The sequence below is a fragment of the Lupinus angustifolius genome, chromosome LG12 (assembly GCF_001865875.1).
Source record: "Lupinus angustifolius cultivar Tanjil chromosome LG12, LupAngTanjil_v1.0, whole genome shotgun sequence".
In the NCBI taxonomy this organism is placed as follows: Eukaryota; Viridiplantae; Streptophyta; class Magnoliopsida; order Fabales; family Fabaceae; genus Lupinus; species Lupinus angustifolius.
In genome coordinates, this window is record NC_032020.1 from 17,516,092 (window position 1) to 17,536,363 (window position 20,272).

The following is a 20,272-nucleotide window of genomic DNA, read 5'->3' on the forward strand; positions in this document are numbered from 1 at the left end:
TTTGAATCTTTAAAATAAAAGAATTCATTTCATTTATAAATACTAACAATTTTTTACAATGTCAAAAAATCAACTAATTTATAAATTATTATGCATGTAATATTTCATCCTTTGTAAATCCTACCACTTGTAAATAATTTTATTAAGATATATTTTCAGGTCTAAAGTTTATGTGTTCTAAACACTAGATTCTGAATGGAAAAGAATATAGCTATAAACAGTAATCATTTTCATAACTATGAACAATGAATAATGCAAATTCAATAGACACCTTTTACTGGGGCAAATTTAGAACTTTTTGCTGCAGAAAATTCAGCTTCCAGTGTGCATTGCTTGGAGTTGATATGCTGTGATGGCATTGTGGGTAAATGACAGAAAAAATTATCTCTGTTTTTTGTTGGCACTTTATTCATAGCTAAAACGTTTCTGCTTTTAAAGTAGATGCATGAGTGTGTCCATGAAGATATCATGTTAAACGGATAACCACAAAAAAAAAAACCTGAATGAGAGTAATTTATTGGATCAAAAATGTTACAGTACAGTGTAATATACAAATGTAATATAATTTAGTAGGCTGAGATCTAGGAGATAAACTAGGACATGGACTAATCTAAGAGAATGGTTCCTAAAATTATTTACACATGGGTTAAGTTGGGCTATGAAATTTAGAACTTTATATTATGTATTTACACGTGTGAATCATATCAAGGAATTGCCATACTCTTCTCACCTAGTCAATTGGGCTTGCTGAGAATCTCAGAACTTGATTTGTGGAAGAAACATGGAAAATGTGAATGAGTCTTTTTTAAATACTTTACAAACAAAATGACAATAAAGTTCAATATGTTTAGTTCATTTATGAAAAACTAAATTACATGCATTGTGGAGTTGAGAGACTTGTGTTTAGTTATGCTACTAGCATAAGCCTTATGATGATTTTTTTTATCTTATGTTTGAGTCTCTCTTTTGTGAAGGAGAAGAGTTTTGTAATGCTCAAATGAGCCATTTTCACAGTATTCATGTTTTTAAATCCATTTGCAACCAATGACTTCTTATGAGAAAATAGTGTAGTGAAAATTCATGTATTATTATGTTCAAGAGCAGAAATCTCTAATTCCACACTACATGACTCCACGTTGGCTTCAAGATAGCTTGAGCAAAACTCATTGCTAGTTGGTACCTCATTTATGTATAGTCATGCTTAGGCTTTATAGGTAGAACCAAGGTTAATGAGAAAGAGAGGTTGAAAAATGAAAACTATACCTGAATGTGTATTGTGCTAATATATCAGCATCAAATACTAATAAATGATGCTTAAACACAAGCAAATTAAAGTGATACATTTAAACTGAATTGAAAGGATATTCTGTTATTTTATCACACACAAGTTGACAAGAAAAGAAGAGGGTCATTGGGGTCTTGGGTGGTTGAAACTCGAGGTGATATACAAAGCAGGATAAATATGCAGTGGAGACTAGTCCCTGTTGTAGTAAGAGTCACTACTTGATTTGATTCCTGTGTGGATCATGCAAGCAGTGGTGCAAAGTTCCAGTGCCCCGTTGGGGGCTTTGAATTCAACGTGAAGTATACGTTTTTCGCTTTGAATGGAGTGGAGGGTGGTGTGAGAATGGGGTAAAGTGGAAGGAAATGAGAACTCTATCGTGTGTTTACTGGTTTTGTTCTCATGAGATCATATCATTGATCTCTTTGGTTAGGAAGTAAATACCATCTATCTATTCGGATATACTTAATATAGAAAGGAAAAATATATACGTATGATTTTTTTTCGGGATAAATTAGTTTTTTATTTATTAATACACTACTTTAAAAGTCCAAGAATAAAAAAGTTGCTACATAATAATTCTACATAAAGTTATCTGTACCAAGGCTTCCAATATAAAATAGAAGCATGCCAAGTTCAAATTATCCATTGACACTCTTAAAAAGATCAATAAATAGATGAAAAGTAGAAAGATAAAAGTAACGTACTTTCATAAGAGTTAAATAAAATAATCTCACCAGGCATTTCTTTAATCACAGCGCCCTAAAATGGCCATTTAAATGTGAAAAGTCATATATTAAACGAAAAAGATTGTCAAAATAACACCATAAATAAAACAGAAATACTATTCTATTTCCCTTTCTTAAATATTTTTGGTGTATATTGTATATCGTGCAAAGCAGTTTTGTTAGGCAAATAAATAATCAGCCAAAAATAAGGCTAAAGGTAAGGCACAAATGAATTAGAAATACAGGGTTCTAAATTCAATGGCTGAAAACAGTTCACTCAGTCACAACTGAACAACTTGAGCTTCCTTGTTATCAGTGATGGCTTCCTCATCAAAAACACGCAGATCTGGATAATTTCTATGGTTCAAAGAATGCAACCAGATTGCCAAATTTCCATACTTGTGTTCCGTGGAAGCAATATGAGAATATATATACTTCATTTTGAATTCCTCAGCCTCTTTCTCATAATCTTTCATTGACAACTCTTCATGGCTATCTTCCCACTTCTGGTTATATGAAGTAAAGAAACACTCATCCAAATACAATCCAGCCTCAGGGGCAGTAGGCACATTAATGCTAACATCCCTGTAAAAAATCGGATGAGAATCACACGGTATTTCAAGTAGAAATGTGTATATAACAGAAACTACAAAAGCAATACTCACTGCTGCAAAGCTTTATTGATAAGTGACTCTGGAGCACAATTTCTCATGATTGCCACCGCAAGCCCCATCATCTTGCGTATCTGATGAAGCATGAAGCTCTGTCCCACAACCTCACACTTCACAAATTCTATGCCATCAACAAAAACAACAGTGCTTGCATCAAATGAAATAATGAAGCGTTTAGCAGCAGGGTCCTCCGCTTTTGTTCTGGTGGTGAAATTATGGAAGTTATGAGTTCCTACATAATAATTCAGAATCCTATTAAATCTTTCCCTCTCCTTCTCACCATAACAAAACTCCCTTCCTTTGGTAGCCCTATCCTCTCCATTAACTTTGTCTTCCTCGAGAATAGTAGAATTATACACTGGTCCCCCATTGATAGGAGTACCCTCATCCTGAGCAGAAACTACAGTCTCAAGATCAGTTTTAGAGTTCACACTGTCAACTAAAACCTTAGCCTCATTACCGGATTCCTTGGTTAAAATATCACAATCACCTTTACTTGGAGAAACCTCCACTTCCTCTGTAACCTCAGAGTTAAGCGCAGCATTTTTATTTGATGCAATACCAGCCTCAACATACACAGCTTCTACATCCATACTATGCTTGCCATTACCAGCTAACTCTTCATGAAGAGGAGCTACAGTCTCAAGATCAGTTTTAGAGATCACATTGTCAACTAAAACCTTAGCTTCATCACTAGATTCCTCATTTAAATTAATACTATCACCCTTGCTCAAAGAAACCTCTGCACCCTCTGTAACTTCAAAGTTAAGCGAATCATTTCTATTTGATGAAATACCAGCCTCAACATCCAAAACTTTTACTTCCATATTGCGCTTACCATTACCAAATAGCCCTACCACCTTCCGGCCTCTCTCAGAGCACTCGAAACATTTTACAAACTCACTATCAGACCCCAAACTAGCCATGACAGCCTCTCTATCCCGATGACAAAATGGATCAAGCGCAAAAACAGGAAGGAGATAGACATACCTCCTCCTGTCACAGAACTTCTTAGCATGATAGGAACCTGTCACACGCTTATAACCAAAGATTCGTATCTGAGGGGAAAGGATTGAATTAAGGCGGTCAACAAGACCGGGTGGATCAATATAGAACCGGCCTGAGACAACCTGACCAACAGCACTGACTCCCTTATCAGTTCTAGCTGAGCGAGCAAAGTCATATTGTTTAGGAATTCCACGATCATGTTCGGGAACAGCTCCAGACGCATATAGGGCTTCCTCTAAGTCACCTTCAATGGTCTTGGCACCAGGGTTTTTTTGCATACCCTGATAGCCAACACCACAATAAGCAAAGAAAATAGCAATCTTACGGCGCTTGTATCTTATCTTGGTGCCTGTGGCAGTGGTGCATTCTTCATCATCAGAAGTAGTGGTAGACATCTTCAGCTTCTTGGGCTCTGCCTCTTCTGCAGATATTGGTGGTGGTGGTAGCCTCGGGGAAGAACTGGTCAGCTTTGTATCTGTGTTTTCCATTTTTCAGAAGAGATAAGAATACGGCTGGTAGAAGGCATTGTTTTAAAATTCAGAATGTTCAACAACCTCTGTGTCATGAGAGCCACTGGCGAGGCCAGGGAATAAATACGGCCAACCGAATGACATCAGCACAATGCCACAAACCTAGACAACACTTTGATGTATTAATACACAAGTGAACAAAACCTAACCTACATGAGCGATTCTTTCACGACATTTATAGGTTCTATAGATAGCTGCAGATGCAATTTCTACTTTACCAAATATTAATGAACCCATCTAACCAAATTTATCTCTACCTTTTTTGTGTGTGGTTTCTCCTTCACTTGAAAGTTTTAGACAAGCTACAAACTAATAATCTAAGGGTAGATGCTCCACTTTAGCTCATTTTAGAGGAGCATATCCGTACCTATTGTCATACTATATGTCTCCGAAATTCTTATCAAATTATTTTAGCGTGTTCATTCATTATGCCGATTTCATTTGTTCCTACTTCATAGTCACCAAGTAAACAAACAAAGCAGACGCAAATTATCAGAGGTCAAATATGTAATGAACAAAAAAGAAAAAAACTTAACTGTTAATATGAACTAATCTAAGAATATTAGAACAATTATCCATAAATTTCATGGAAGTTGAGAAATGAGGAATGAACTATGGCAATGGTTTAAATTAAAACATGAGATAATGAGAAACGTTAGAATTAAAAATATATGAGAAATATCCATAGATCCACGTAAATGAATAAAGCATGGAGAAGAAGCAAAAGTAATAGTAATACCAGAGCAAAAGAAAGAGGAAGCGCCAGAGAATGATGATGAGTGAGGAAGAGAGTGACACAGAGACGAAAAGCGCTAAAGTCTTAAACTTAAACCCTCATTTCATTTCATATCAATTCATTTGAGTACCAAACTGAACACAAAACGGTTTACCTCAGTAACCACCCATCACATCCTTACTCCAACACGTTCCTGCTCCAATTTTTGGCCCTTTTCTCTTATTTGGGCCAGCCTCGACCCAAATGTAATGTAAATACAATTAATTATATAAATAAGTAAGATTATAAAAGAGAAGGCTTAGAAATTAGAATATACCAAACTATTCCAGACTTTAAGCGATCTATGCAATGACAATTGACAAATTATTCAATTCCCGAAAAAATCACGAAACAGAGAAAATTTCTAAGTACTATCAGTGAATGCTAATTTGCTAGGGTCTGTTTATGAGTAACTTTTGGAGGGTAATGGAGGGAAGAAAAAAACCTACAAGTCATGAACTTTGTTAATACAATTAAATCACGTTCTTAGCAAAAAAAATTCTAACCTACTTTTCAGATTTTAACTATTTTTGTGTGTTATAATGTTAACTTGCATACACTATTAACAAGGGAAGATCATGAGTATAATTGAGAAGGCAAGTAAAGATACACGGATAACGACAATTAAGTGGACTTTGTGAAAGACAACATTTCCTTCCTTGTAGTTTTTAAGAACATCTACAATTATATGCGTACTTCTAGAATTCATTCTAAAAGTTATACCGAGGTGTTGGTCTTATGATGTAACAATTATGCAACTACTCCATGTCCTTCAGAAGCTTCAATTGTGTACATGTAGAAATTCTATAATCTTTTCATTAGCTTTGCAAACTCAAACAGCCAAACAATATATTGGGAGTATAATAACTCTGTTACAAAATGGGAAGTTGAGCTAGTATAATTAGTTAGCTGGTTGTCCACTTCACTCTTTCTGAACATCATTGATGCCAGTATTTGGGCCATAAATAGCATGACTAATGAACTAATCACTTGCACCTAACAGTCACAGTTTGTGATATCAGGCTGCTAGCTAGATTTAGAACCATTTGCAACTTCCTTCTTAGTGAGAGACAAGTTTCCTCTCATAGATAATCAAGAGCAAAGTGCATAAACACAGTAGCACCAATAGCAACACTTGGTGGTGAAATGCCATCCTGATAAAGAATGAATCACAAGTTCACCACTGCTAAGTTGAGTTATCCATTAAAGGTTAAAGGAAAATATTGTGGCCAAATGATAGAAAACAAGAAGAATGTGGAATTAACAGCAACTTCCACCATTTTATCTTTGCTACAAGCCACCACAAACAGTAATTTCTATCTCGTCGCTTCCTTCTAGATCTACATGAATAAAAGAAGAATGAAAATTAAGTACCTAGAAAAATTATTAGAGTAAAAGCTGTCTCTGTCAATTAAAAGCAATATATCACAAACAAAATGACGAATTTAAAGACAAGAAGATGCAGGTTCAAATGAACTTTATTATGTCTTGGTATAATTGAGAAAATAAGAATACGATTATAATAAGTTATAATTATAATCAACCTGAATCTGTTAATGTTTGGGTATGTTTTCTGAAAAGTGATTTTAAGATGACCTTTTTTCATTTGGATTATAAAAAAATTGTTATTACATAGTCCTTACAAAAAATTGCTTTTGTCAAACATGTTGAGCATTGGCAGCAGCTTTGTATGGCCAAGAAACAGCTTCTTTTCCCAAAATATCAACCAAACATGCACTGAGTTGAAAATTTGATTGGCAAAGAATGGAAACACTTATCAAATAATACCTCTTAGACCATCTCTGACTCTGATAGTTGCGGGTGATAAATCTGAAAGAGGTTCATATCCTTCATCTTTCATCAATTTTGTCAATGACATTAACTCTGACCTTATTTCTTCAATGTGTGGGTGCATATTGTCTCCAACAACAAATACATGAACCAAATTCTTCAACTCAATCCAGCTACAACCAGGTTCTTTAGTTACCCCTCGGTTTTTCATCATCCGCCTTACACGCTCTACATCATCCCACTTTCCTAAGGCTGTATATATACTTGATAGCAATACGTAAGCAGATGACTCTGGTGAGCCTAACTCCATTAGTTTCTCTCCAGCATAGGCACCAAGATCATAATTACGATAATTCTTACAGGCCGCCAATAGTATCCGCCACAAACACAAACCATGATCAACAGTAGCTGATTCAATGAACTCTTTCGCTTCAGTGAGTTTTCCAGCACGACTCAAGATATCAACCATGCAAGCATAATGCTCTACTGTTGGAGCAATGTTATACTCATCAGACATCATCTTGAAATAATCCCAGCCTCTCTCCACCAGTCCCATATGACTGCAGGCTGAGAGAAGATTCACAAAGGTAACATGGTCAGGTTTTGTTCCTTCTAAGCACATCTCCTCAAACAACTCCAAGGCTTCATTGCCACGGCCATTTTGAGAAAGTCCAGATATCATTGCATTCCAAGAAATTACATCTCTGGTAGGCATCCTCCAAAAAATGAGGTACCCATCACCCAAACTTCCACACTTTGCATACATGGCAGAAAGAGCACTTCCAATTGGAACTCCTAAGTTGAAACCATATTTAATAATCCGAGCATGCATTTGCTTTCCCTGATCTAAAGCAGCTAGGCTGGAACAAGCTTTAAGGACACTCGCCATAGTTAGTTCATTCGGGATAACTCCCTTCATCTGCATTTTGCAGTACAGATTTAGAGCACCTTCAAAATCCCCATTTTGTGCATACCCTGTAATGATAGAAGTCCAAAGAACAACATCAGGTTGCTGTATATACTCGAAACCCTGACGAGCATCCACTATGCTACCACATTTTGCATACATGTCCACCAACGCTGACAAAACAAATAATTGTGATTCATACCCCAACTTCAACGCATAACCATGCATCTGTTTTCCTTCTACAATGGCACAAAGGTCACTGCAAGCATTGATTACCCCAACAAGAGTGTATTCACTGGGTAACACTCCAGAATGATGCATATTGTAAAAAAGCTTCAAGGATTTATCAGAATCCCCACTTTGTGCATAACCAGTAACCATGGCCGACCAAGTGATAGAATTCTTATTCCCTGACAAATCAAAAGTCCGAAGCGCATCATCCAAACTCCCACATTTCCCATACATCGTCACAAGAGCATTCCCCACAGAAACAATCGAAAGCAGCCCATTTTTCGTTGCAAGAGAATGAACCTGCCTACCAGTATCCACAAATTCAGGACTTGTCAAGGCACTGATCACACTAGTGAACACAAACTCGTTCTCATCCTCTTCCTCGCGACGCAAGACTTCAAAAAGCTCCACAGCCTCATTAGGCATATCCTGAGAAGCATACCCAGAAATCATGGTAGCCCAAGAAACCGTATTCCTGTCAGGCATTCTATCAAATAGCTTGCGAGCTTCCAAGACAAAACCCGTCTTACAATACATATTCAAAAGCGAACTCCCAACAAAAACATCACCAAAGCTATCAGTTTTAATAGCAACCGTATGCGCCTGTCGTCCGCCACAAATGTCGAATGAATTGGAAGCAGAGGCGAAGACGCCAGCGAAGGTGTGAGAATTGGGAAGGGTGTTATGTTCCCTCATGCTGCGGAAGAGTTTCATAACGAAGTATGAGGAAGTGGGTCGGTGAGGATGGTGTTGGGAGAAAGCATTGATAAGGGAGTTCCATGAAACAACGTCTTTGTTGGGTATGGAGTTGAAAACGAGGTTGGCTTTGTGGAAGTGACCGCATTTGGCGTAGAGAGTGATGAGGGTGTTAGCGAGGTAGATGGAAGTGTAAAAGGAACCGTTTTTGAGGATGTGGGCGTGAAGTGCTCGACCTTTGTGGAGTTTCTTGTGTTGGGTGCACTTAATCAGGTCTGTGAGCACTTCACTATGACCGGGAAGAAGAGGCATTAACTTTGTTACTGCTTAGCATACAATTAGGAATCAATTTGTATGAATCTATATGGGAAAATTACAGATGTGGTGCACCTTCACCGAAAAATTATGGTTTTGGTGCACCTTTTATAAATATTACAAAACTAGTGTAACTTTATAGAAATCAGCAATTTCATTGTCGATTTACGTATTTTTTTCTCTCTCTCCTCCCCCAAAAAAATCAGCACTGGGGAGGGAGTTTTAGTAAAATATAATTTTTTTTACACTCCCCCTAAATGGCCAATAGGGGAAGTTTTATACTTTTTTATTTTTTTTGTATTTTTTTTCTTCCCTAAATCGACAACCGGAGAGTTTTTGATTTTTTTTAACTTGTGGAGTTATATTATTAGTTTTAAGGTTTAATTTTTCAAACACAAATCCTAACAATACACAACGTAATAAATTTTGTCAACTCTAACCCTAATAACATAACACAATAATGAAAAACACATTATAAAACTAATAATATATTATTTATGTTTTTCATTAATGTGTTCTGTTATTAGTTCAAATAAAATTTATGTTATTCAACTTTAAAATATATCTTGGTATTCATCAATTTTCAAGTTAATGTGATTACTATAATTTAAATGGTGGTTGATTTATTGAGTTTATATAAATCTATATATTTATAGTGTAGATATTAAATTCAAATATATAATGAGGAGTTAATAGAAATATATATAGTAGAAGTGCTTGCATTTTATACATCGTTTCTCCGTTATTTATATTTAATTATTATTTACTATGTTGTTCTATAGATTGATGATATATAAACTTTTATACTAATATTGTATAGATATTACGAAATGTATGAAGAATGTCATATATATGTAATGTCAACATAAAAATTTATACACACTCAATACATCATTCATTGTTTATTAAATGATTTTTTGAAGAATTAATGATATTTAAATACGAATAATAGAAAATACAATAACAACATATAAAATTCAAAATAATTACATACTTTTTTTTTATCTTAGTGAGCTACATGTTAGCTTAAGAAAATTAATTATAATATTTTAGTATTGTGTTAAATTTGAGAAACTCATCTACTAACGAAAATTGGTTCAAGTAGTATATTGTCGCACCCCGATTTTCGGCTGCACGACTTTATTAGAGTCGTCACTATATTTTTTCTAGTCCAAAAATATAGAAAAATATTTTGGCCCAATGGCATTGGGCCTTGAACTTTGATATCCAAGTTCGGGAGTCGATTACACACTATGAAATATATTAGCACTCTAGTTGTCCATTTGAATGGTACTACTATATTGCATGGATTATTAATTGTGTTATTATTATATTTTTACCAAAAAAAACTTTATTTTATTATTATGTCTAACAAAAATGATCTTGGTCCTACGTATCCTTTTTGGGAATCAAGACTACGTAGTTTTTTGGGTAGAAAAAAATTTGTTGGTTGGCTTAATTTTATTTCTAAAGTTTAATTTATTTGTTGAAAACAAAAAAAAAACATGAGCGAAACATAGCCTTTACATTCGATATTGTATCTCATATTAAAACTTGTTTAAGAAACTATAATTTCTATTTATTTATTTAACTTTTTTTTAAATATGAGCGAAGCATAGCCCTTACGTCTGATACCGCATCTCATATCTTAAAATCATGGTAATGTATTTTTACTAATACATTAATTATATGACTTATTATTATCAAGTTTTACTATACATATGGATGAAAAAGAGTATCGATGATGAATAAAAAATTAGATACGTGTAAGAAAATTTAACTTACATGTACACATGAATGAACATCTATTAATTGAGAATGAAAACCCACAACCGTAGATAATGTTTAGACCAACTCAACACATCCATGTATTGATTCCAATGACTCGACAATTATTCTCAAGGCTCAATGGTAGTATACAATTTTTTGCATTTTTAGATGATGGTTATGATTTTTGGTTGGATGATTGTGGATTGTTGTGTGAAAGATAATGTTGAGGGTAAAAAATGATTGATGAATGAATTTTTTGATTATTGTGTATATGAGATCTTGAGGTTGGCGTGAATGAGAAATTTTGAGTTGTTGTGGATGAAAGATTTTGTGTATTGAAGATGATGTTTAGAGGAATTTCGGATGGGTTAGGAAAGAAAAAAATGGTATGGACATTTTTTGGATTTTTTCTAAAGTGTCCCCTCTCCCATTTTCTTTGGTGAATAATGAACTATATTTATATACTAGGATTTACACATGTGCTTAATGAGAAGAATATTCCTATTAATTAATTAGAAAATGTTAATGGAAATAAATCTTGATTTGTTTAATTCAAATTTAATTTCCATGATTATGAGACAATCAAAATTGCATTTAATCTTTATTCAAAAATCTCATTTTTTATTATTATGACCCTTAATAACTAAAATTCGAAATTTAACAATGGCTATTCATTTTAGGATATTTAAAAAAAAATGTCATTTTCAATAGAAAATGCCCAAACAATTTTCTCTTAAAAAGTATAAAATTATTTTAATCACATATGTATAGGAATAATTAATTTTTTGGACTCTAAAATACTTAAAAGTGGTTTAAAGACATGATTTGGGTTCAATTTTCATATAACCCATATAAAAGCATTATTTTTGTAGGGTCGTAAAATTTATTTTCTCATACATGCAAATTAATAAATTTTGTCATAGTAAACATTTTTTAAGGAATTGATTCTAGCTAAATAAGTGATCATTAAATCACTTAAAAATCATTTTTGAATTTCCTTTAAATAAAAAACAAAAATGGATTAAATATACGTCATCGTGGAATTATTGATTATCCATTAAATACTCTTTTCAAACTTATCTTTTTTTTTTTTGGAGACAATTTTGTGAGAAAATTCATTTAAACCCCTTTTTGAAATTTAAATTGAGATTTTATGTGTTGAGTTATTAAGTCAAAAATTGTTTATAATTTTTTTGAAAAAAATGTATTTTGGGTCAGACAAAATTGAGTATTCACATATATACTTGATTTCACTGAAACAAGGTCTTAGGTTTGAGTCTTCTGGATAGGAAAAATACCTGCTAGAAGATTTATCCCTACATACATATGAATGTTCCTGACTCGGACATAATGTCTCTAGTGCGAAGATAAGATACATGTGGAAAACCATTTTTTGTTTTTGTTTTAAGAAACTGGTCTACAAGTTGTATTGTGTACTTGGTAAAAGCAAAAAGGCCCAAACCCACATTTGATTTGAGATTAAAAACGTTTTCATGGAGTGCTTATTTATGTTAGAGGGAGAGAAGAGTAAGGCAGAGTTAGGGTGTTTGTGAAATTTTTTTGTTGATTGGGTTAATATTATTTCTAAAGTTTGAATTATTTTTTGAAAACAAAAAAATATGAGCGAAACATAGCCTTACATCTGATACTGCATCTCATATTAAAACTTGGTTATGAAACTATAATTTCTATTTATTTATTTAACTTTTTTTTAAATATGAGCGAAGCATAGCCTTTACGTTTGATGCCACATCTCATATCTTAAAATTGTGGTAATGTGATTTTAATATTTTTATAAATACATTAATTATATGACTTATTATTATGAAGTTTTATTGTACATATAGATGGAAACGAGTATCAGTGATGAATAAAAAATTAGATACGTGTAAGAAATTGAACTTACCTGTACATATGAATGAACATCTATTAATTGGGAATGAAGACCCACAACTATAGAGGATGTCTAGACCAATTCAACACATCCATGTATGCGTTGGGTCCGTGTGATCCCAATGACTCAATAATTATTCCCAAGGCTTCATGGTAGTATACAATTTTTTGCATTTTTAGATGATGGTTATGATTTTTGGTGGGATGATTTTGTATTATTGTGTGAAAGATAATGTTGAAGGTAAAAAATGATTGATGAATGAATTTTTTGATTATTATGTATATAAGATTTTGAGGTTGTTGTGGATGAGAGATTTTTTGTATGGAATATGATGTTTAGAGGGATTTCGGATCAGTTAGGAAAGAAAAAATGGTATGAACATTTTTTGGATTTTTCTCAAGTGTCCCTCCCCTCTCCCATTTTCTTTGGTGAATAATAAACTCTATTTACAGACTAGGATTTACACATGTGCTTAATGAGAATCCCCATTAATTAATTAGAGAACGTTAATGGAAATAAATCTGATTTGTTTAATTCAAATTTGATTTCCATGATTATGAGACAATCAAAATTGCATTTAATCCTTATTCAAAAATCTTATTTTTCATTATCATGACTCTTAATAACTAAAATTCGAAATTTAACAATGGCTATTACACAAGATTCAAATTTTAAAATTTTACTCATCTTGGGATATTTAAAAAATGTTACTTTCAATAGAAAATGTCCAACGGATTTTCTCTTAAAAAGTATAAAATTATTTTAACCATATATGTATGTATAGGAATAATTAATTTTTTGGACTCTAAAATACTTAAAAGTGACTTAAAAACATGATTTGGGTTCAATTTTCATACAACTCATATAAAAGTATTATTTTTGTAGGGTCGTAAAATTTATTTTATCATCCATACAAATTAATGAATTTTGTTATAGTAAACATTTTTTAAGGAATTGATTCTAGTTAATAAGTAACCATTAAGTCACTTAAAAATCATTTTTGAATTTTATTTAAATAAAAAACGAAAATAGATTAAAGGTTATCATGAAATTATTGATTATCCATTAAATACTCTTTTCAAAATTACATTTTTATGTTTTGGAGACAATTTTGTGAGAGAATTCATTTAAACCCTTTGTAAAATTTAAATTGAGATTTTATGTGTTGGATTATTAAGCCAAAAAACATTTTTTTAATTGTTTATAACTTTTTGAAACAAATGTATTTTAGGTCGGACAAAATTGGGTATTCACATATATACTTGATTCCATTTAAGCAATGTCTTAAGTTCGAGTTTTCTGGATGAAAAAAATATTTGTTAGGAGAGTTAGCCCTACATGTCTGTGGTGCGAAGATACATGTGGAAAATCAATTTTTTTTTTTTTGTTGAGAAAGTGGTCTACAAGTTGTATTTTGTACTTGGTAAAAGCAAAAAGGCCCAAACCCACATTTGATTTGAGATTAAAAACCCTTTTCATGGAGTGCTTATTTATGTTAGAGGGAGAGAAGAGTAAGGCAGAGTTAGGGTGTTTGTGAAAACCACGCTCCAATTTCAGAAAGAGGCTTCTCTGTCTCTTGTTGCTCCCAATTAACCCTAATCTCTCTCTCCTCAACATAAACAACAACAAAACAAAATGAAATCTCTCTTTCTCTCTCTCTATTTCTCTCTGACCCCAAAAAACGAGGCCGTGACGATGGTTTCGGAGTGTGGGAAGGATGGGTGGGTCACCGTTAAACACTCATCGCCGGTGGCGTGGCAACTTATTCGTACTTTGGGATTTAGTTGCAGCTATTCATGGCGGTGTTGTTTCTCCACGACCTATCCCATTTTCAATGCCAAATCTGAGCCTCGCCCAAAACCTACTTCTATCTTTAGTGCCATGTTTGGTAGAGATGTTTGGAATGAGAGATGGGAAATTCGTTTTTCTAATACACTCTCCCTCTCTCACTCCATACATCGTCTCGCAAACATAGTGTTAATTCACTCTATCTCCTTGTATTTTCCGTTAATTGTTTCTACATTGAACCAGAAGCCCTAATTAATTTTTTGGGGGAATGACATTTTTGTCAACCTTTAGGGTCTGTTTGTTCTAGTTCTAGGTTTTGTCATAAAACGTTTTTTTAATTAGAAAAATGATTACTATGTTTGCTTGTGTTTTTACTTCAAATCTTTTTTATTTAAAGAAGTTAAAGTTAAGCTTGTAGTTTTAGTTTCTCATGCATTGTTTGTCTTTTGAAAGTCTAAATAGATCAGCTTTTAAATTTCTCTTTAGGAGTGTTTTTTTGTTTGTTTTGGTGTAGATAATTGATATCAGATTGGGCTAGTTTCGTTTTTAAAAAAAACTGTTATAATTTTATACATCCTTATTGGCTCAGAAAAGAGTGTTTTGGTTGCATTACACTATGCTGCATTCTAAGCAATCTCTTACTAGCTTGTGAAGTATAGAATTGACATAATTTAGCATAACCTATAAATTCATTTTTCTATTATTATTCTTATTGCCTTAGAATTTTATAAATATAAATTTGTGGAAATTCTCATGTATAGATATTTAATGTCTAAAATAACATTACTGTAACATTACTTGCTTCAGAAACTGGAGGAAATGCTATGTGAAGAAAGTATGAACGAATTGCTGTCAACCTATGATGATCCTATGTTACAAAGTGAGGTATCACGTAAGAGAGTGGATGAAAACTGAAGATCTTGAAGGTTCATGCCAAGTTCATATGAAATTAGTGACGAGCAGAAAGCATAGCAAACACCAAGATTGCTACAAGGGAGAGAGCAACGTTGGAAGAATTTGCTGATGCAGTGGAAGAAGGTGCAACTGGAGCAGCAGGTGCAGCGGCATGCACATCTTTAGTCGTATTTACCACGGCAGGAAGAGGTGGGTCAACAACATCTGCAACCTCAAGAGGTGGAAGTGGTGCAGCTGATGGTGGTAGTAATTCAGCTGGAATGGTACTCAATAGTTCACCAGGCTGAGCTGGTAAGATGGTCGGCACATGTTTGGGATCACTACATGGACTTCCTGCAAATTCAAGAAAGGTTCATGAGGTATTATTCTGAAAATTACTGTTTTGTCTTATGCTCTCCTTGGACCAACTAAGAAAGCTAAAGAGATTAGAAATACTTACTTAGATATCTACTTGCAGTGGCAGGATGATCGGTCACAAGTCCATCAACCCTAGTAGTTTGGACATATGTAGCGATCTCAAAAGTAGGATCTGACCAATAGTCAAAGGCCAGGGACATGTATTCATTTCTGAGAGTACGTATGAAAACTGTGAGGTTTGCATCTTTCAACTCTTTAACAACATTTGTTATCCCTAATAACACGGAAGCGGTAGTTGCTGTAACAACAGAGGTTTTAGGAAGATTCACTGCAACTGCATACTTCTTAATTTCATCAACAGTCGGCCTTGGTGCATCTCCTATTATTTCACCAATTATCAACACCCTTTTATAAGATGGAATATCCTTAAACTTGGAAAGCACTGAACTATCATCTGATTGAATCAGGACTTGTTGTGTGGATTGTTTGTCAAAGGTTGCATTGCTTAAGGCAGTGCTGACAACACCTACAATGTCAAGACCCTTCTTTGATGCAAGGTAGGCAGCATTCTGTGAGACAAATAAAGACATTTAGTATTAGTGTGTAATTTTCAAATATAAGCATTGTAGGGAGTTGGGGATGTTTCTCACCGATATGTTGACCAAAATGCCAGCAACTGCCTTTGCTTTGGCTAATTCCAAAAATTCAGGGAGTGTAACAAATTTACCGCTGTTCTTTTCTGCTGGATTTCTTGGTAAGTCACTTTGAGTGTTAACAATTTGAGCTGAAACAAGGAATTTATACTATTTAAGTTCATTTTCAAATTTAAAGGATGGATCTGTATGTAAAATTTGTTCTATAAAAGTATTTACGTTTTAGTGTCTGAATCTCGCTCCATGTAAGGTCAAAGGAGAAAATTCCACTTTTTGCTTGAAGTTCTGGGACAAGGGAAGATCGAGACATGAACTTAGTCATTGCAGTTGTAGTTCCTATTAGGTCTATTGAATTTGTGCAGAAAGCAACTCCATCTTTTGTCATTTGAACTGAGCAATCTATAATGTCAACTCCGTCTGCTATTGCTTGGTTATATGCAAGATCAGTGCTGCCCGGATAAACACCACTTGCTCCATTGTTGCTTATTATCCAAGTTGGTCCTGCAAAAGCAGATGTATTAATTATGATGTTTTTCTTTATCTTATCCGTGTTAATGATTGAAAACATGTCAAGGTAAGAAATTATACCTTTTTGGGGCAAGGTATTGTTGTGTGCAAAGCAAGCTGTAAAACAACAATATTGTGAGAAAAGGTTGAAGAGTGAGTTTGCATTTTGGAAAATGTTGATGAATTTAAGGTTGGAGATTTGTCATCTCACCAATGGCATTTGATGCTGTCACTGGAAAATCAGTAACAACGCCATCAACAGAAACCTCCTTGTCTATAAATTGCAGGTACTCAGCTGTAGGATCATAGCTATAATTGTAACTTGAAAAGAAATCATTAGCGAAACCAGAAGCATATACTTCTAGTCCAAGTTTATGAGCATCAGCTACAAGTGTTGTAGGAAGCCCCAAATATTTGTCTGGTTTAACTGGCCATATGTATTCTTTTGGGACCATTATGCCTGAAGCAAATGACTTGATATTCAAAAGATCCTTCACAATCTCACCATATGGCTTTATGGTTGTGGATTCAACATCAGTAGCATGAAGAAGCTGAAAGATGACCTTAGTTGCCTTGTTTGATTTCCCATTGATGCTCTTCAAGAAACTGATCTCTGAAGATGAAACAAAGTCTATAGGGTAAACTTTTAATATTTCTAGAACAATATCTACCACCTTTAATCCATGTTGACTGTAAAATGCTTCACTCTGCAACAAAACACTCAATTACTACATAATGAAACTGAAAGGAGAAAATGACAGGGCTCAAGGATTTTCAATTTTCACAGCATATATTGTTTTTCATGTAATGAAAAAGAAATAACCTGAACATTCAACCAGAACTTTGGCGGGGCTTTATCCTCTAGTAAAGCATCAACATTAAGAACCGGGGAAACTCCATCAAAAAATTCGGGTCTAGAAAATATAGCCTGATTTACTGTGTAAGATAAAACAGAAAATGATTGGTTCCATAGTTCCAGAATATCTTTAAAAAAATCGAAGCTATCCTATCCGTCCCATCCTTATGCCCATAACATGTTACACTTCTATATGGTATTTGCCTTCTAAACAGTACTGAAGTATTGCATTTCATTTGTTGTAAAACTGTTTTAAAATATGCATGAATAAGAGTCTATATACATGCACTAACTTGAAGGTAGAAAGGACTAATGTGACTGTAGATTTAACAAAACATACCTGACACATTTTGATCTATCTGAGCACTAGTATAATCTAAGGAAAAATGCCCTCGCACATCCTTGCCATTGATATTGTAGGTATTTTCCTTAGGATCAAACAATGCTATAGTTGTTGAATTGTCAAGGGTTGTGCCCGTGAGACAATAAGCACCTGCATCTTTTGTCAACTGAAGATTACACAAAAAAGTGCTTATGTCTTTTGACAACCCTATTGCATCGGGGCTCCCTTCTGGGAAGAGGCCAGTAAACCCACCACGGGCTATTACAAGAGGCTCATTGCCTGCAAGCAAAGTTAAGGAATAAAGAATCATAAACATTTAGCAATGCAAGAAAAATGAAGAAACTTCTCCAAACGAGTGGTTACTAACCACTTAATGTTGGCCATTTCTGCACAGGAGTAGCAGCAGGAACTTGTGGAGCTACTACAGGTTTATTTGGAATTGCAGGTTTCTGGGCCATTGTTGCATGGAGCAACAAGGAGAAAAGACACAAGCTTCTCATCATTTTGTTTTTGTCCTGTTAATGTCAATCAAAGTAAGCAATTAGAATTACAAAGAACACTAATTCATATTTTGAAACACAACCTTAAGATATGGTTCAATGTTTGGGCAAAAAAACAAGTTTTTGTATATGTAATGGGTTTGCATTTAGATTCCCACGTGTCTTTTTCCTGTGCTGATATATATAATGGTTTTCAAAGACATGTCTTCTTGATTATTGATGCTCATTTAGAAACTTCTCTCCCCTTTTATGATAATCTAACAATGTGCGTAATTAAACACTTCATGCAAGAGAGAGATAAAGAAGGTTTAGCCTCAAATTGATTGATGTCAAAACCACATGAAACTGAAAAGAAAAGGAAAACAAATTACAAAACATCACATGCGTACCCAAAAATCCATGATCATATTTTTGATGTATTGGATGGATTAAACAAACATTATTCCCTGTGATAGAGTTTTTGTGTGAAAACTCTAAAAGGGATTGTGAAGGAAAATAACGAAGCAAATTGGTGAGTAAGATTGACTCAAAAATGAGATTTCTTTTCTATTTATTTCCACACGTTTTCCCGCATAAATAGCTGGCTAGAATTTGCTCTCAAAGGATCAACGATTAACGTCATTTTTAGAAAATAAATGCAATAACGTCATAAATCTGTAACTTTTTGTAGCTGACAGTTCAATTGCGAGATTCAGACTAAATTTACGACACGGCACGGTCTCTTTAATACAACCCATTATTGCATGTAATTGGCTTATTCTTGTTGCTGTACAATAATAACATGCATTTGGCTTGTCAATACTATCTCTTTCACACATGAGACTAATTGTGTGCTGAGTTGTTATATGGGTTTGGGATCACATTTATTTATTCATGTCTTACTCTCGAGCCAATAAGAAGTCCATTTATATAAAAAGAAAATTATAAAATCAAAAATTAATATTATAATATTATTTCATGAAGTTTGATTGGTTTAAATCATGAGGACAGAAAAATTATATGACATGTGATCCTTATTATCTTATATGACCTCACAACGACCATAAAAATTGTAATAATAATTAGTAACTAAGTCATTCTATCTCTTTCCCACATTTTGTAATGTTATTATAAGGGAACTAAGAGAATGGGAAAACTTCAAAATCATAAAATATTTCAAGTGTTAAGTTGAATTAAGGGAGAAGCAAAAAAACAATCCCTAAACTTCAAAAAGACGGGAAACCACCCTAAACTTCGGTTTAGATGCAATTTGATCCACTGCCATAGAAAATGATATAAAGCAAACGAAATGCCTCATTCCACTTTTAAAGTGGCCAACAAAATTGACCCTTCAAGAACATTCGAACATTTTTGTATTTTGATTACACAACATAGTTTCATTGCATGCTGGAGATGGTATGATGGGAGAGGTTGAATCTATGGAGAAGGGTTTTAGCCTTTCAGAATACATTTACTCCGTTGAATTTTAGAGTGATGAAAGGAAAATGAAAAACTTCATAGTCATATCACAAATGTATTAGACGAGGACTTTAAAACCTTCCCATTCTTTTAAAAAGAATGTTAGAGTCTTACCCATTTCTTTACTAACTATTTATCCCGTTTTTATTTCACTATTTATTCTTCACCATTGCCTATAGAAACAGACGATGATGATGTTAAACATGGTGAAAGAGAGAGTTCCATTGATGATGAAGGTCTTGGGTTTATGGAATCCTTTTGCAGAAATCACAAGCATAGAGAATATATTGCAAGAAT

General features: G+C 33.9%; 3 protein-coding genes across 6 annotated transcripts; all 3 read right to left on the reverse strand.

Annotated features, from left to right (window-relative positions):
• LOC109363019 (tRNA pseudouridine synthase A, mitochondrial-like) lies at positions 2,117-5,062 on the reverse strand. 4 transcript variants are annotated; one of them, XM_019609177.1, is made up of 3 exons: positions 4,959-5,062; positions 2,676-4,164; positions 2,117-2,595 (listed from the first exon to the last, which is right to left on the reverse strand). In XM_019609177.1, the coding sequence occupies exons 2-3, from the start codon at positions 4,082-4,084 to the stop codon at positions 2,292-2,294; spliced, it is 1,713 nt and encodes a 570-aa protein (XP_019464722.1). In that variant the 5' UTR covers positions 4,085-4,164; positions 4,959-5,062; the 3' UTR covers positions 2,117-2,291. The 4 variants fall into 4 exon arrangements, with proteins under 4 accessions (XP_019464722.1, XP_019464720.1, XP_019464721.1 ...); XM_019609175.1 differs by having other exon boundaries at positions 2,676-4,321; XM_019609176.1 differs by lacking the exon at positions 4,959-5,062 and adding an exon at positions 4,244-4,558.
• Positions 5,619-8,970, reverse strand: LOC109361501 (pentatricopeptide repeat-containing protein At2g33680). Its single transcript, XM_019606969.1, has 2 exons — positions 6,783-8,970; positions 5,619-6,334 (listed from the first exon to the last, which is right to left on the reverse strand). Exons 1-2 carry the CDS (start codon positions 8,929-8,931, stop codon positions 6,285-6,287), a joined length of 2,199 nt encoding a protein of 732 aa, XP_019462514.1. The 5' UTR covers positions 8,932-8,970; the 3' UTR covers positions 5,619-6,284.
• On the reverse strand, positions 14,839-19,040 carry LOC109362947 (glycerophosphodiester phosphodiesterase GDPDL7-like). The gene is made up of 10 exons (XM_019609050.1): positions 18,907-19,040; positions 18,385-18,532; positions 18,015-18,296; positions 17,642-17,754; positions 17,030-17,525; positions 16,900-16,935; positions 16,531-16,812; positions 16,309-16,442; positions 15,741-16,227; positions 14,839-15,634 (listed from the first exon to the last, which is right to left on the reverse strand). Exons 1-10 carry the CDS (start codon positions 18,922-18,924, stop codon positions 15,336-15,338), a joined length of 2,295 nt encoding a protein of 764 aa, XP_019464595.1. The 5' UTR covers positions 18,925-19,040; the 3' UTR covers positions 14,839-15,335.